Genomic DNA, 16,855 nt, shown 5'->3' on the forward strand with positions numbered 1-16,855 from the left:
GGCGTGCAGGAGGCAATCAATGATTCTCTCTCATCATTGATGTTTCTATCTCTCCCTCTCCCTTCCTCTCTAAAATAATAAAATATGTTAAAAACAAAACACTGAAGACAGAGTCCTGGTCTGATTGGACCCATGTCTGAGGCTCAGGATGGCGGCTTCCTTCAAGGTCCCGGTTCCCTGTTCCCTCTTCAACTTGGCATTTGTCTCTCCTATGAGGATATATTTAAGAATTGGAAGCTTTCAACCCATTTTCTGGAGTTCTTCAGCCTTATGCTCCTTTGCCCCATGCCCTACTCCTCCCTCCAAATGGATTTAATTGCAATTTCAACCTCTCTCAGAAATATAATCTAATCATGCAGTCTGGAATTTCTCATCAAGCATATCAAGGAAAAGAAGACTTGAACTTTTACAGATTTAGGAAAAGAGAATTATTTAGGCACATCTGAGGACATTGCCTGAGAGTAGAGTTCAGGGATATTTATATAGGCCGGGAGAGGGGGGAACAAAGAAAAATATAGCTGTGCATCAGCTGTTTTAGTTAATGATTATATAGTCAAGGATTAATGGCTTTACATCAGGTTGAAAGAATATACAGATAAGGTAGGGTCATTAAGCACCTGGAATCCGGAGCCATGGGGAAGGTTCTGGAAGCAATTATTTTTATATTTTTATCAGGATATAGAAAGAACAGTCACTGCCTTCTACAGCCATTTCTCTTTTTAATGGAGACCATTGGAAAGTATATGTGGCTTGGTTAGGAATTTTCTGTGTTCCCTTGGTTACTGATCAAGTTCCAGCAGCAGCTTAGACATTCTTTCCTTTCTCAAGCACCAGTAAGGTTATCTGTCACAAGGGCCCTTTTCATCCACGACCCCCACAGAAAGAAGAGTCCATCTGCCTGATAAAAATCCGCCCCCTTCTTTCTTCCCCCTTAAAAACAAACAAAAAAAAAAGATGTCCTGGTCTCCAAAAAACCCTTTCTTTTTTGTTAATATCTCCTTGCTCCATCCTTCGTCCTATACAAACCTCCCCAATGCTCTTGTAGTTGTTAGATGGGATGCTGCCCAATCCACAAATCATTTAATAAAGCCAATTAGATCTTTAAGTTTACTCAGTTGAATTTTTTATTTTTTTGTCCCATCTGTTCTGATCACCTTTAAAAATTTTTTTCCAAATAATCTATAGTCCTTTAAAATGTAAAAGTGAATGCCGAAACTGGTTTGGCTCAGTGGATTAGAGCGTCAGCCTGTGGATTGAAGGGTCCCAGGTTCGATTCTGGTCAAGGGCATGTACCTTGGTTGTGGGCACATCCCCAGTGGGGGGTGTGCAGGAGGCAGCTGATAGATGTTTCTAACTCTCTATCTCTCTCCCTTCCTCTCTGTAAAAAAATCAATAAAATATATTTAAAAAAATAAAAAAATGTAAAAGTGAAAATAGCTAACATTCTTACCTAAATAAGATAACCCATTACAATGTCATTATTTTTAAAAATATATATTTTATTGATTTTTTATAGAGAGGAAGGGATAGGGATAGAGAGTTAGAAACACTGATGACATAGAAACATCAATCAGCTGCCTCCTGCACAATCCCCACTGGGGATCTAGCCTGCAACCAAGGTACATGCCCTTGACCGGAATCTAACCCGGGACCCTTCAGTCCGCGGGCCAACGCTCTATCCACTGAGCCAAACAGGCGAGGGTTCATTATTTTTTTCTTATTAAAAATTTGCAGCGTCTAGAGTTTAGGAATGTAAATGTTTTGATTCTACAGGGCAATAGATGACGGAATGGAAAGTATCAGAGAATAGCTTGAAAGTGAGTAGTCTACGAAGCACCCACACTTGTTTTTTATCTTCTTAAAACATTTTACTGGAATTTACTTGGAAGAGTTGAGGTCTATTAAGTTCAAATCACCAGGCACAAGCCAGGGAGCTCATCTCCCAGAGGAATCATAGAATGTGCTGGACAAGAGAGAAGAATCTTTTGTGAGGTTTGGATTCCTCCCAGAGGACTGATTCTGAGGAGGGTTTAAGGAAACAGTTCTGGAGGATCACTGTTTGCTAATCAGGATTAATATACACTGGGGTTGATTAGGATGTAAGTACCCTTATGAGGTGAGGGAGGTGTCAATTGGATATCCCACTAATAGTTTGGAATAACAAAGTGGGTCTGTGGCTCATTAGTAAGGAAACAGTGGTCTCTCAAAGAGGAGGTGGTTATGGCATTTTCAGTTACTAAATGACCTTGGGAGACAGTGCTTCCTGTTGTAAGGGGAAGACTTACCCTAGGCCAGTGGTCGGCAAACACATTAGTCAACAGAGCCAATATCAACAGTACAACGATTGAAATTTCTTTTGAGAGCCAAATTTTTTAAACTTAAACTTCTTCTAACGCCACTTCTTCAAAATAGACTCATCCAGGCCGTGGTATTTTGTGGAAGAGCCACACTCAAGGGGCCAAAGAGCCGCATGTGGCTCACAAGCCGCAGTTTGCCGACCACGGCCCTAGGGAAATACAGAATAAACCTTGCAACCAAAAACCTTGGGAGAAAGAATGCCCACTTGGAAGTTGTAGGTGTTGTATGGATTTGGTTTAAAAAAATCAACACTTTTGTGTGTTGATATAATATGGAGCTGAGATATGTAGAAAGTGATACAGGGAGAAAATAAGTGAAGGGGTGGGGATTCAAAAGAAAAAGGACAGGGAAGGGGTTAATAAAAGTATGCATGGGTTTAAAAATGTTTTTATTGATTTCAGAGAGAAAGGGAGAGGGAGAGAGAAACATCAATGATGAGAATCATTAATTGGCTGCCTCCTGCACGCCCCCTACTGGGGATTGAGCCCACAACCTGGGCATGTGCCCTTGACCGGAATCGAACCCGGGACCCTTCAGTCTGCAGGCCGAGGCTCTATTCACTGAGCCAAACTGGCTAGGACTAGGATCCTTTCTTCTTGATGTATTAAACAGCATTCAATAATTATTTGTTTAGTGAATGAATCATTCCGTGGTCAATTTTGGTCCTGAAATGCCAGGGAAGCAGAGCCGATGAGCTGGCGTATATTGAGAACCATATCTATGACAGCCCCTATTAAATTATAGAATTTTAAAGGAAGCCTGAATTATGTATTTATTTGGATCATTATTTTGTTCCTAAGCCAGAGATTTCTGTTGCAGTACTAGAAACAGCATCCTAGCCTGAAATATTGAGGAAAGGCCTTCAGTGAGGGAATAAGCAGTCTATTCTTAATCACAAGCATAACAGAATGACTCAAATACTGCTGTTTGATCTATTGGTACTTACATTTTTTTTCTTAATTTTCAATTCTGCTCTGCTAGTGTTCTTTAGACCTAATGGGTTGTTTTCCCACCTGACTATATATGTATTTTTTCATATCTCTAATTGAAATACAACTGTTTGTTATGTATCCATTTTTCCTCAGTTATTTTCCTGAAGACTATAATGCCTTTTCTCCAGGATACCTCTTCTTTTTGAATTTGATCTGGTCTATTTACTCTCTGGACAAATAGTTGATTAGTTGAAGACTTTAGGAAAATAGTTCAGCTGCCACTTCGCCTTGACTTTTTGAACCTCACAATCTTTTCATTTAAAAACGTCTTGGCCCCTTCAGTGTTTCAGGAAAAACAAAAACAAAACAAAACTCTGTATCTTAATATCACAATAATTATCATAATTATTTGTAATTGGTGACCATATTCACTCCCCTTCTGTCTGTTAGTAAAAAACACACCTAAAAGTCCATTATTAAGGTGTCACGAGGTTTGATTTTTTTTTTTGTCTTCTCAAGGAACAAGCTGTAATCTAGGGACAAAGCTTTCGGGGCGGAGCCTAAGGAACGTAGCTTCTTCCCATTGGTTCTTCCTGGGAGTCTCCACCCCACTCCGGTCCCGCCTACTGGGCGGATGAGCCAATAGGAATTTGAGTTGTGGTTCAAACGCCGGGCCGGGCGCGACCGCTGGAGGCTGAGTCGGGAGAGATTTTGGCTGTGGATCCTAACGTGGGTGAACGGAGAGGTCGTGAGCGGTCGGGCGGGGACCGGGGGGCTGGGGGGTGGTCTGGTGAAGAAAAAGGCGCGTTGGGGACCGGGTCCCGGGGGGTCGGGGCAGGGGGTGGGGCGGGGCGAGGGCCAGGGGCTGGGGGCATGGGGTTGGGGCTGGGACTTCCCGGGGTCGTCTATATAGCGCCCAGCCGGGTTGACGGCCTTGACTGCACGGCGACCCACGACGGTTCGGTTCTCCTGAGGTCCAGGGTTCCTGCCGGCCCCAGACCGCCAGTTCTGCTGGAATTTAGAGCCTCTTACGCGGCCCCCAAGAGTTAAGAGCTGGATTACGTGCCCGTTGGCTCAAGCTCGCGCTTCTCCCTCTGCTTAGCTCGTGCCTTTTTTGCGTGGACGTGCCCAGTGTGGAAAGTTTGGGCGGTGCTGCACCTTACCCCAGGGTCTAATATGTGTTTCGCTCCCCTAGTCCATGCAGAATGGCTACTGTGATCTTTGTGGATAAGGAAAACGGAGAACTAGGCACTCGTGCGACCCCGAAGGACCGGCTGAAGCTGGGGTCCCGGCCTGGTGAGTATGCAGGCTGCAATCACCCACAGGTTTTGTGGGTCAATGTGGCCTGAGCCCAGGGAGGCGTAAGTGCACCGCGTAGGCAACTGGAGTCAAGTGTGCCGGATACAGGCATACCTCCCTTTATTTATTGCACTTCGCAGATGTTGCATTTTTTTGCAAATGGAAGGCAAGACCCTCTACCAGCAAAAGGCTTATGACTCACTTTATTGCGGAACCTGCTTTATTGCTTTGATTTGCCACCGAACCCGCGATATCTCAGGGGTATGCCTGTACTCCTGTTACAACATGCTTGTTATGAGTCTTTTTTTCATGTTCAATATTGGAATGAGATTGACAATGGCCATGCCACTGTCAAAAATGGGGGTTTGAGTTTGCGGTGAGAATTAGGCCAAGTTTATACATAGTCAGCCTTCTAGTTGTACAGATATGTATTGCCTGAATCTTTTTTTTAAAAATATATTTTTATTGATTTCAGAGAGGAAGGGAGAGGGAGAGAGAGATGGAAACATCAATGATGAGAGAGAATCATTGATCAGCTGCCTCCTGCACGCCCCCTACTGGGGATCGATCCTGCAACCCCTGTATGTGCCCTTGGCTGGAATGGAACCCCGGACCCTTTAGTCCGCAGGCTGACACTCTGTCCACTGAGCCACACCAGCTAGGGCTTGCCTGAATAATCTTATGGTACTTTTTTTTTTTTTTTTTTTTAAAGCAGTCAAAGCGTTAGATGGGAGATCTCAGGTTTCAACACCACATGTTGGCAAAATGTTTGATGCTCCTCCAGCCTTGCGGAAGGCTCCCAGAAAGGCTTTGGGAACTGTCAACAGAGCTACAGAAAAGTCAGTCAAGACTAATGCACCTGTCAAAGAGAAACAGACAACCTTCTCTGCTAAAACGGTAAGTGCTGTCTATAATGACACTGTTTAAACACTCCAGCACTTTTGGCTCCTAAAATGACTAGCCATTCTCTCTGGCTTTTTTCCCAGTGAGTAGGTTAAATATAGGCTGGCAAACAGATTGGCAGAAAAGAATCATACTGTTTTGGTGGACTTCCTCTGTGCCTTGAGATCAGCAGCCTGCAGCAGCAGGTGAATATTTTTGCCTCACCTGCCCTTAACTAATATCGTGAGCCAGATTTGTTGGTAGTACAGGCATACCTCAGAGAGCTCAAAGATTGGGTTCCAGGGGTGGGAGCAGGGGGGGGGGGGGGGGGGGGGAAGAGGTCAATGGGAGAAAAAAGAGATATATGTAAAACTTTCAACAATAAAGAATTAAAATATAATAATAATTGGGTTCCAGGCCACCATAATAAAGCAAGTATCACCATAAAGCGAGTCATCGTTTTAATGATGGAGGGTCTCACCTTTAGTTTGTTTAAAAAAAAAAAAGCAACATTTTGGAAGTCCACCAAAACAGTATGAAGTGCAATAAAGCAAACGGTGATAAAATGAGGAATGTCTGCATCTACTTACATGTGTAAGTACTGAGAGGGAGGTACTTTGCAAGAGGTCACATTAATATAATAGCTCAGGTGCTACCGTCCTCCTCCCCACCTCCCAGAGCAAGCACCAGCTCCTTAGGTGATAATTTGCTAGCATGCTGACCTGTATTTGTGTATGAGCTAGAGCTGCAGATCAGTGCATCCCAGACTGAGAGAACTTGGCTGAGAAAATAACTTGGGTGTGTGGATGAACACTTTACTTGGATAATTGTTTTGTTTAATGTGTATTAGGAAAAAAACAACTAATTAAGATAAGACTGATGGAAACACATGGAAAATCACACTTCCAAAAGCCAAAAATGGCTTTTAGGATTAGCTTCTATTCCGGCTGACTCAGGCCCCTTTCCCTCTCTGGTAGGTTGAGTGATTGAGTTAATTACCTGCGATCCGAATTCTTGATGTCTTAGGCTGACTTAAATCTCAAACGTAACGCTTGAGCCATGCTACTAGAATTGTTGAATTGTATTTGTGTATAATCAGGAGAACAGAATCATTAGGATTATGGTTCTTAGGAGTCAGCATGAAAATGAAAAAATTTAAAATGTGGTGAAGGCTTCACACATCTTGAAGAAGCCCTCTCGCTAACTCATGTTTTCTTGGATTGTCTTAGGTGACCGAGAAGACTGTTAAAGCAAAAGGCTCTGTTCCTGCCTCAGATGACACCTATCCAGAAATAGAAAAATTCTTTCCCTTCAATCCTCTCGGTAGTATCTTTTGGTATTACAAAAATTCTTTGGCCTAAGAGCTGTGGTCGGCAAACTTTGGCTCGCGAGCCACATGCGGCTATTTGGCCCCTTGAGTGTGGCTCTTCAAAAATACCACGGCCTGGGCGAGTCTATTTTGAAGAAGTGGCATTAGAAGAAGTTTAAGTTTAAAAAATTTGGCTCTCAAAAGAAATTTCAATCGTTGTACTGTTGATATTTGGCTCTGTTGACTAATGTGTTTGCCGACCACTGGCCTAGAGTTTCTTTTAGAATCCAATTCAGCTGCAACTTGATATGGCTATCAATATGATACACAACCCAAAACTATAACCAGACCGTCTGAATTTGGGTTGCTTTGAACAAATATGCTTGTTGGTAGATTTATTTGTAAGGTGCCATCTAAGGTCAGAAGGGGAATTGGAGCAAGGATGTGGAGAACATTTTCCCCTGTCCTCAAGAGCTTACCCCTAGGGGGAAGATGTGTTCACAGCCTTGAAAAAGTCTGCAGTGGACAGCTCTAGCCTGTTAGAAATGGCTTTATGTCAAATTGAACAATGCCAGTGAAAACATGAATTTTTTACTCCTTCAACCTGCTACATGTATCTGAAATATTTTCTATTATAGAACTAGCTTGTTTAGCTTTAATGTACTCACATTTGAGGAGGGTCTACTGTATGCCAGGCTCTGCCCTGAGGGAGCCCATGATTCTGAGGGAAAGTTCAGCACTGAACAAATCATCTTACTGTGAATGTAAGCAAGCAAAAACCAAAAAACAAACAAACAAAAAATACGGCCTTTTAGGGGAATGGCAGGGAAGCTTTCACAAAAGCTGTAAGGAGACAGCTGGATGAAGAAGGGGAGGGGCAAGGCAAGAGCCTTGGAGGTAGTGTGTGCACAGATCCTGAGGTGGAAGGAAGGAGTGGAGTGGTTCTGGGGAACAGGCAGAGTGAAGGGCGACACAGTTGAAGCAGTGGGGGCAGATCAAGTAGGGCATTTTGGCTTCTCAGCTGGATTTTTTGCCCTTTCATTCGAAGGGCATTTAGTCATTCTCCTGGCACATATCCCAATTGTTTCTGGCTTTTCTACATTAAAAACAATTCCACAATTAGTATTCTGGAAATTACATTGTTGTGAGTTTGTGAGTTTACCCAGGAGTAAACTTTAAGGATTGCTTGCTGAGTCTCGAAGGGTGTGTGATGACATTCGGACAGCATCCATGCTAATGATTACCATTCATTCATCAAGGGAAATAAGGCAGATTTAGGCATATTGGCCAGGAAGGAGGACTATAGTGTGTTGTGTTTCAGGGAAGAGACATGGCCCAGTTGTCCTTTAAACAGGAGCATATGTAACTGAACCCACCTCCTGTGGATGAGGATGCCTGCTTCCCCCATGTTCTCTAACTGCAATGTTTTAACACTAATCTTGATCAGAAAGGCAGTGGGTATCTTTTTGTTTTAAATTGGGGGGGGGGGGGAAAGGAGGGTGTGCCTCAGTGAAAGCATATTTGATAATTGTCCATTTGTAGTTATTTTAACTTCTGTTTGTTTCTTTGATAATGTGACTACTTTTTAAAAAGAGATCTTAGTGGATAAAGGAAATTAGCCCTTTATAGCGCACACTTGTATCCTCTTGAATCTTTTTTCTGTTATGGTTTCCTTTACAATTCAGTGGTTTTAAATTAAGTAGTCACCATCACTCAGTTCCTTTTTGACCGGTTTTACCAGGGTTGGTTGCCTTTCCATAGGCACCTGAACCTGGGATTGAATCCACAACCTGGACATGTGCCCTGATTGGGAATTGAACCCACAACCTTTCGGTATAAGGTACAATGTTCCTACCAACTGAGCCACACTGGCCAGGGCAAGAAAAACCAGTTTTAAATAATTAACACTGTGGTTCTCAAATTTTTTTGTTTAATCACTCTTTTACACTCTTAAAAATTAGTGAAGACCCCAAAGAACTTTTGGTTGTATGTTCTGTTTATATTTCTTGTATCAGAAATTAAAATGAAGATATTTATTAATTGGTTAAAAAATAATAAACATATTAACATAAATAACTTGAAAAAAATAAAGTAACTTTTCCAAACAAACAAACAAACAAAAAACTTGTTGAGAAGACTGGCATGGTTTCATAATATATATATTATGGTTTTATATTTTGAAAATTTGCTTAATTTGGCTTAATATAAGATAGCCGGATTCTTATCTGATGTTTGCACTCAATCTGTTGCATCTGTTTGGGTTGCAGTATTTGAAGAAAATCTGGCCTCATGCAGATAAATAGTTAGGAAAGGGAGAAACATTTTAAATAGTCTTTTCAGATCAGTATAGATAGTTTTCTTTGGTACTACCCTAAAATTCAGTTGGTGGCTGTTTCTGAACACATAGATGCAATGTGAAACCGGAAACCATATCAATGAATATTTTATACTCTGACAGTAAAATCCATTGGTCTGTTTTGCACTTCAAAGTATCTTTTATCCTAACATTCATCACACATTGCTCACCTAGGAATATTGGTTTTATTGAAAAATGTAGATTATCCAAAGGCAGCTTCATTATGCAATTTTAAAAGCACGTTCATTAATATCGCCACTCATCGCATCAGAAAAATCTTAAGTATGAGGAAGCTGTCAAGCTAATGATCACAGATAAGTTTTCCAAAATTCCGTTTTTTTTTTCTTGAAATTGTGAATTTTAATCATTGGCAACAAATACTGTTTTCCTCGAAGGGGGGATAGACTCCTTTCATTCCTCTGAGAAAATGTGCAACCAACACCCAACTCCGAGTAACCAGTTTGTCTTTCACGTGTTCTTTCGACTAACTGGTGTTCGGAAAAAGGCCTCTAGTTTAGCTTGCAAAGAACTATTTGCCCAAATCCTTTTTCTTTGGGATCACCATCGTACTTCAGTTAGCAGCAGAGTGCTTCTGACGTACGTCTCATTTTATCTTACAAAATGTTAAAAAGACATGTCCTCAAAGATCGAGAGCTAAGAAAATTAGTACTTTTTACTGCATGTGGGAAAGAGATGTGTGGAACTGGCACTTTTTGCTGCAGGTGAGTGGTAGTGAGGAGTAGTGTGACTACTAAATACAGTGCCTTGCCCCTGCCTGGGTCCATGCTAAGGCACAGTGATTTTTATCCACCGTTGCTTTTGTGCCATCATTGCAAGTGTCAGCACAGTGGGGGAAAGGTGTCCATGTTATTAGAAAAGTGGCTTTGACCTCGTGGACCCGCTGAAAGGGCTTCAGACTCCCAGGAGTCCACTGTCCGTGCTGAGAATTTCTGTCCTGATGAAATCCTCTCTCTGTGGCAGATTTTGAGAGCTTCGACCTGCCTGAAGAACACCAGATCGCACAGCTCCCCTTGAGTGGAGTGCCTCTCATGATCCTTGACGAGGAGAGGAAACTTGAAAAGCTGTTACACCTGGGCCCCCCTTCACCCCTGAAGGCGCCCTCTCTGCCCTGGGAGTCCGGTAAGTGAACAAGGACCCTCCTCGAAGGGCCGCAGACAGTTCGTGTCATGACACTTGCATTACCGTGGGGATAGAGTTATTGGGGGGGGGGGGGGGCGGGGAGGTTAGCCTACAAGACATTTCTGTCCTTCAAACTTCAGGGTAAGGTTTTAGAATAATGAAAACCCTTCTCAGTTGGTATTGCTGTTTAGTTCCAAATGCCCAGGTAAAATCAAGTCATTCTGGAATCTGGAGAGCCTCAGATATAGCCAAACAAGGTTGAACTTAGCATATAGTTTCTTAGGTTGTAAGTTGAAGGATAATAAACTTGCTTGGAATGAGAATTTCAAGTTGCCTGCAAAGCCTCGTACAGGATCAAGACACCTGTGCAATAACATGGAATGGCAAAACCTTCTCACTGCACCAGGTTTGCGGTCTTGGATCAAACTGGCGGTCAGAAGCCGTCAGTACGTTTTCTGTGTGTTAACTTAGACACTTATATTGTTTCATACATTTATGTTAGCGATATTGTTGGCTCTTACTTGGATCTCTAATAAGAATGATAGTTTCAGGAACTTCTAAGAATCATTTCCTAATATTGGTTAATTCTGGGACCACAGCCACTTTCTAGGAAATGAGTGTGTAGGTGGGGTGGGCATAGAGGTTCACTGGACAAAGGAAAAAACAGTTGATGATTAGAAGTGACAACTAATGTCCATGTTGAGATGGACAATGAATCAAGGCAGTTTGCAGGTATTGTCTAAGAAATTCCTGTTTTCTAGATCCGTTCCAGTCTCCCTCAAGCCTTCTGTCGACTCTGGATGTTGAATTGCCACCTGTTTGCTATGACTTAGAGATTTAAGTTTCTTAGTGCTTATAGTTTGTGTGTATTAATAGTTTGTATTAATAAAGACATTCTTTAACAGACTCTTCTTAATATTGCGGTTGTTATTTGTAATTTGCTTAAAACAGTATAAAAACTTGTGGAAGTATTCATAGTCAAGAGTCTATAATATGACAATAGAAGTTTGTCTGACTTGAAAATTTACCTTAAAACCCTCTGGTTTGTTTTAACTGCTTATTTTAGAAGTTGTCACTGTTTTCCTTGAAACTTATACCCCGTAATGTGTATTTTATTGTCTTTTTGTGGCCATTAACTAGTGACAATTATTAGATTTCTTAATTAGAAGAGCCACTTCAAACTCATTATCTATTGCTAGGCATTCTTTATTGCTTGTTCTATTTACAGTGGAACCTCAGTTCTTGAATGCAAGTACCCCACGTTGGGCTGCCAGTTGTGAGTGCTCCACATTGGGCACCAGTTGCGAGTGTCCCCCCCCACGACCCGCATGGTTCAGGGTTCAGGTTCAGGGTTCAGGTTCAGGGTTCGGGCTCTGGAGCAGGCCGCACGCAAATGAAAGAGACTAGACAAGAAAGTATAAATTTGGGAATATTGGGGGCCAGGTGGGAGACCAACTCAAGGGGAAGGACTTCCCTGCTCTGGCCTTGCTATCCCTTTTATTCAGATTGTGGGATACACCCATATCCCTTAGGCCGGCAATTCCAATAATAGCCAATCAGCAAGGATTTACATAAAACTAAAAGGTGGAAGTTGCTTCAGCTACCATTGTCTCAACTAAACTGTGGGTGGTTGGCTCTGACCTCTCAGAGCTTCAAGGTTGACCAGCCTTCCAGGTTCCTTGTCCACACCTCTCTGCTAGTGAAGACAATGGGCGGCTTCCAACACTTGAACTTAATTCATTCCGGAAGGCTGTTCAAGAAACGATTTGTTCGAAAGCCAAATCATTTTTTCCCATTAGAAATAATGTGAATTGAATTAATTTGTTCTAGACCCCCAAATGATTCCCTGTTTTAACCCTTCTTATATACAAAACATGTCGAATGTACTGTTCAGTCTATAAACAAACACTTGTTTTCTTAAATTCATCGAACCACCCCCTGCTAGCCTTAAATGAATCGCTTTCAGCACTATAGTGGAACCTTGGTTCTCAAACTTACTTTGTTCTGGAAGGCTGTTTGTTAGAGGAGCAGTTTGTTCGAAAGCCGAATCATTTTTCCCCATTAATCTGTTCCAGACCCCCAAAGGATTTCCTATTTTAACCTTTTTTATGTACAGTGTATGCCTAATGTACTGTTTATTCTACAAATAAGCACTCCTTAAATTTATCAAACTACCCCTTACTAGCTTAAGTGAATTTTTAATATATCCCTGCCTCGGAAATGCTAGCGCTGACTAACTGCTTTACGGTCATCCAATCAAGTTTTTCTCCTATCCAATTGCCCGAGATTGTTTTGTGAGCACTTTCACACCCTTAGCAACACTGGCGCTCTTGATGGTCTTGTTTGCCCAGTTCCTGATAGGCTGCACAAGGGTGAGACTCCACGGTCCATCTGTGGAGAGCGGGTCTAAACTTACAAGCTGGATCTTGGGCAAATTGATCGATACAGTACAGAATAGAAGAGGGCGACTGGACAATCATCGTATCCTGAATAGGAAATTCAGTATATCTTCTGTGTGCTATTGGGACAGACTGCTGCTTTTGAATTATGATAGATTCTTTGGCTACCTGTTTTCAGTTGTGCGTAATGTAGTTTGTTTGTTTATTTATTTATTTATTTATTTATTGCCTATTGTAGGTTATATTATCATTGTTAGCAGGAGACTGTTTCCTCTTGCCAGAGAAAATGAATCGCAATCATCAAATAGTGTTTTGCAAACTTGGTAGTAGCAGCTTATCTTCTCTTCCCTTAGAAAGATGATAATGTAAGCCCCATAGCATAGAATTTCCCTCAGTGATCTTAGTGCCTCTCTTCATACTTCACTCAGATGCAAAAATCTTTATTATTTAGCATAAGTTATATTCCGCTCCTCAACTAAATGTGTGTGTGTGTGTGTGTGTGTGTTTGAGAACTGATCTGAGTAAATTTCCTGTGACACATTTTCATCTTCAGAAAGTATTTTGTTTTTTCTAAATCATGACTTTGAGCCCAGCCAGCATGGTTCAGTGATTGAGCGTCGACCTATGAACCAGAAGGTCATGGTTTGATTCCCAGTCAGGGCATATGCCTGCCCTGGTTGTGGGCTCAACTTGAAGCAGCCAATCAATGAGTCTCTTTCATCATTGATGTTTCTATCCCTCTCTCCCTCTCCTTTCCTCTCTGAAATCAATAAAAATATATTTAAAAAAAAAACTTTGAGAAACTGGATTTGCAGGCCCCACGTCCATCTTACGGCAAATCTCTCCCTTCCTCCTGACATCACAGTCTGCTCTAAGCTCTCCCTCCCTGTGCGTCAGCAGATCCGTGCCCACTTCCACCATTGCCCTTTCCACATCGTGTTGTAATTGGCTGCTGGCTAGTTTCCACTGCAACACAGACCTCTGTGTCCCCAATGACTGGCACATAGTAGGTACTCAGTAAATAATGAATAAATGAATATTTACCTTCTAACAAAAAGTGTATGTAGATGACTTAATCCTTTTTATTTTTATTGTTTCCAATTCCCTTCATTGATGCAGAAAAATATCTATTGAGGGGTCACTGTGTTGGGTACTGTTCTAGATACTAAGGATATAACACTGATCAAAACAGATAAAAATCTCTGCCCTCACCCTAGCCAGAAGGAACAGATTATCTATGAAATAATAAAGTTACACGACATGCTAGAAAGAGATAGGTGCCATGAAAAAAACAAAGTGGGGTGTGTGTGTGTCTGTGGGTGAGTGAGTAGATGAGTGGGGGCCAAACTCTTCAAGGAGAAAGGGGAATGAATGAAATTTTATTTTTTATTTTAATTTTTTAAAAATATATATTTTATTGATTTTTTACAGAGAGGAGGGGAGAGGGATAGAGAGCCAGAAACATTGATGAGAGAGAAACATCAATCAGCTGCCTCCTGTACACTCCCCACTGGGGATGTGCCCACAACCAAGGTACATGCCCTTGACCAGAATCGAACCCGGGACCCTTCAATCTGCAGGCCGACGCTCTGTCCACTGAGCCAAACCAGTCCGGGCTGAAATTTTAAATAGGTTATAGAGGGCCTCAGTGGGAAGGTACTTTTGAAAAGAGATACTTCTGAAGGCGGTGAAGGGATAGCCTTGAGGATATCCAGGGCTAGGACTCTCCAGGCAGAGGAGAGAGCAAGTGCAGAGGCCCCGAGGTAGGAATGGACTTGGTGCGTTTGAGCAATTGCAGAAAGGACAGCAGGACTGCAAGGCAGTGAGTGACAGGAAGAGGGTTGGGAGACAACGCCAGAGAGCAGAGAGGTAGAGGTCAGGTCAGGTCAGATCTGAAGGGCCATGGAAATGAGTTGGATCTTTAGGTCCCTGGGTGGGGAGCAAACGATTGTTGGGGACAGGGTAGTGTTGAGCTAGGAAGCTGGTGAGTGGGTGCTTAGAGACCAGGTTATGGAGAGTTTGAAGTTACGGGTAGTGATGATGTCTAGGAGATGACCACAGGAGTCAGTGACCGAGGTAGGTAGGTGGAGAATAAGTTCATGGGAGAATTGTTAAGGAGTTCTGAGAGTGGGTCCTGGAAGTAGTAGAATGAAGGCGTGGTGTTAGAATGGCAGTGAGCTACGAGCCAAACTCTTCAAGGAGGAAAGGGAGTGAATGCCCTGGTTGTTTGCAGTAAGACCGTCAATAGAAGGTGCAGTCAGATGACCTGAGATTCCAGCCGGGGTTTTAGGGCTGAGAGAGGGAGCATGGTCTGGAAGCAGCAGTGAGGATCCCTGTTGGGGGTAGGGATGAGAGACCAGGGGAAGGTTGGTGACTGGAGCAGGGATGCCAGCCAGGGAGCCAAGGTTCCCTCTCGGTGTGCAATGTATTTTAGGATACTGCTATTAATGACACATTTATTTATTTTAACGGAACATACATGGAAGTATCCCTTCCCATTACCAGGTTTCCTAGCCTGGGTGAAACTGAGCGAGGGTTTTTCTGTTCTTTTACTTGGAAGGGAATAATAATTGGGAATTAGTAGTTTCTGCTCCTTGGTCTTTATTTTTTTATTATTATTTTTTAAAATATATTTTATTGATTTTTTACAGAGAGGAAGGGAGAAGGATAGAGAGCTAGAAACATCGACCAGCTGCCTCCTGCACACCCCCTACCGGGGATGTGCCCGCAACCAATGTACATGCCCTTGACCGGAATCGAATCTGGGACCCTTCAGTCCACAGGCCTACGCTCTATCCACTGAGCCAAACCGGTTTCAGCTGCTCCTTGGTCTTTAGAGAGAGGCATCCAGGGTTAAGACAGAGCCCCTTTTCATTGCTCGTGGGAGTCTGTCTCGAGGTTCACCACTGCCCCCACAGGCTGCATCAGGGCACGGAGGAAGGAAAGGTGGCTTAGAAGACAGGCAGTTGCCAGGAGAAGAACAAGAATGGAGGAAAAGAGCAAGAAGCGGCGTTTGAGGAGCCGCTAGGGAGGTTTCATGTGGATGCACTTGCTTTCCATTTGCCCTGCAGACAGCGTGCAGAGCAGTGCTTCCCCAGGGTGGCTGGAGACTCGGGGGGTCCTCAAGACCCTTCAGGGTGTGTGAGGTCAGGACTGTTTCAACAGCAGTTCTAAGGTTATTTGCCATTTTCACACCCTTCTCTCACACGAGCATCCCGGAGTTTCGCAGAAGCTGTGTGAAATGTGATTTCCCAGCAGACTGAATGCACAAGTGGAGACGAGAATCCAGCTGTCTCCTTTTAAGCCAGATAGTAAAGAAACGTGCAAAAATGTAAAACAACATCAGTCTTCTCACTAGATGTTATTTTATTTGGGAAAAGAGTTATTTTTCATGAACATGTTAACTATATTAACATTAAAAGGGGTTGTTATTGCAATGTTTAAGTAAATATTTTTAAAATTCCCATTTTAATTTCTTTTTTAAATATTTAATCTTCACCCGATAACATTTTTCTATTGATTTTTAGAGAGAGTGGAAGGGAAGGGGAGAGACAGAGAAAGAGAAACGTCGATGTGAGAGAGACACATTGATTGATTGCCTCTTGCACCCACCCTGACCGGGGATTGCACCTGCAATGGAGGTACATGCCCTTGCCTGGAATTGAACCCAGGACCCTTCAGTTTCAGGCTGATGCTCTATCCCCTCAGCCAAACCTGCTAGGGCTCATTTTAATTTCTAATAACTGTAACTATTGATATGTACTAACAGCTCTTTGTGGTCCTTAGTAAGCTTTAAGAGTGTAAAGGAACCCTGAGACCAAACAGTTTGAGAACTCGTGGTTGAGTGGATGAGGTGTGCTAGGGGTAGACCCAGGCTTTATGTTTTTTTTTTTGTTTGTTTTAAAAAAATATTTTTTACTGATTTCAGAGAGGAAGGGAGAGGGAGAGAGAGATAGAAACATCAATGATGAGAGAGAATCATCGATCGGCTGCCTCCTGCACGCCCGCCACCGGGGACCAAGCCCGAAACCCGGGCATGTGCCCTGACTGGGAATCGAACCGTGACCTCCTGGTTCACAGGTGGATGCTCAACCACTGAGCCATGCCGACTGGGCCAGGCTTTATATTTTAGGATGTTACTTAACCTCTCTGAAACTTAATATCCTTATCTGTAAACTAG

The 16,855-nt window shown here is 42.7% G+C and overlaps 1 protein-coding gene across 3 annotated transcripts; it reads left to right on the forward strand.

The window, feature by feature from the left end:
• Positions 1-3,970: 3,970 nt before the first annotated feature.
• Positions 3,971-11,182, forward strand: PTTG1 (PTTG1 regulator of sister chromatid separation, securin). 3 transcript variants are annotated; one of them, XM_079772879.1, is made up of 6 exons: positions 3,971-4,019; positions 4,486-4,586; positions 5,302-5,486; positions 6,701-6,794; positions 10,118-10,276; positions 11,038-11,182. In XM_079772879.1, the coding sequence occupies exons 2-6, from the start codon at positions 4,496-4,498 to the stop codon at positions 11,115-11,117; spliced, it is 609 nt and encodes a 202-aa protein (XP_079629005.1). In that variant the 5' UTR covers positions 3,971-4,019; positions 4,486-4,495; the 3' UTR covers positions 11,118-11,182. The 3 variants fall into 3 exon arrangements, with proteins under 3 accessions (XP_079629005.1, XP_079629007.1, XP_079629006.1); XM_079772881.1 differs by having other exon boundaries at positions 5,305-5,486; XM_079772880.1 differs by lacking the exon at positions 3,971-4,019 and adding an exon at positions 4,175-4,335.
• The last annotated feature ends 5,673 nt before the right edge of the window (positions 11,183-16,855 follow it).

The sequence above is a fragment of the Cnephaeus nilssonii genome (assembly GCF_951640355.1).
Source record: "Cnephaeus nilssonii genome assembly, chromosome: 5".
Taxonomy (NCBI): domain Eukaryota; kingdom Metazoa; phylum Chordata; class Mammalia; order Chiroptera; family Vespertilionidae; genus Cnephaeus; species Cnephaeus nilssonii.

Coding starts and splice junctions, on each gene's coding strand:
- PTTG1 (XM_079772879.1), top strand. CDS start 4,496: ATGGCTACTGTGATCTTTGTGGATAAGGAAAACGGAGAACTAGGCACT. Junction 4,587..5,301: donor GAAGCTGGGGTCCCGGCCTG/GTGAGTATGCAG, acceptor TTTTTTTTAAAG/CAGTCAAAGCGTTAGATGGG. Junction 5,487..6,700: donor CAACCTTCTCTGCTAAAACG/GTAAGTGCTGTC, acceptor GGATTGTCTTAG/GTGACCGAGAAGACTGTTAA.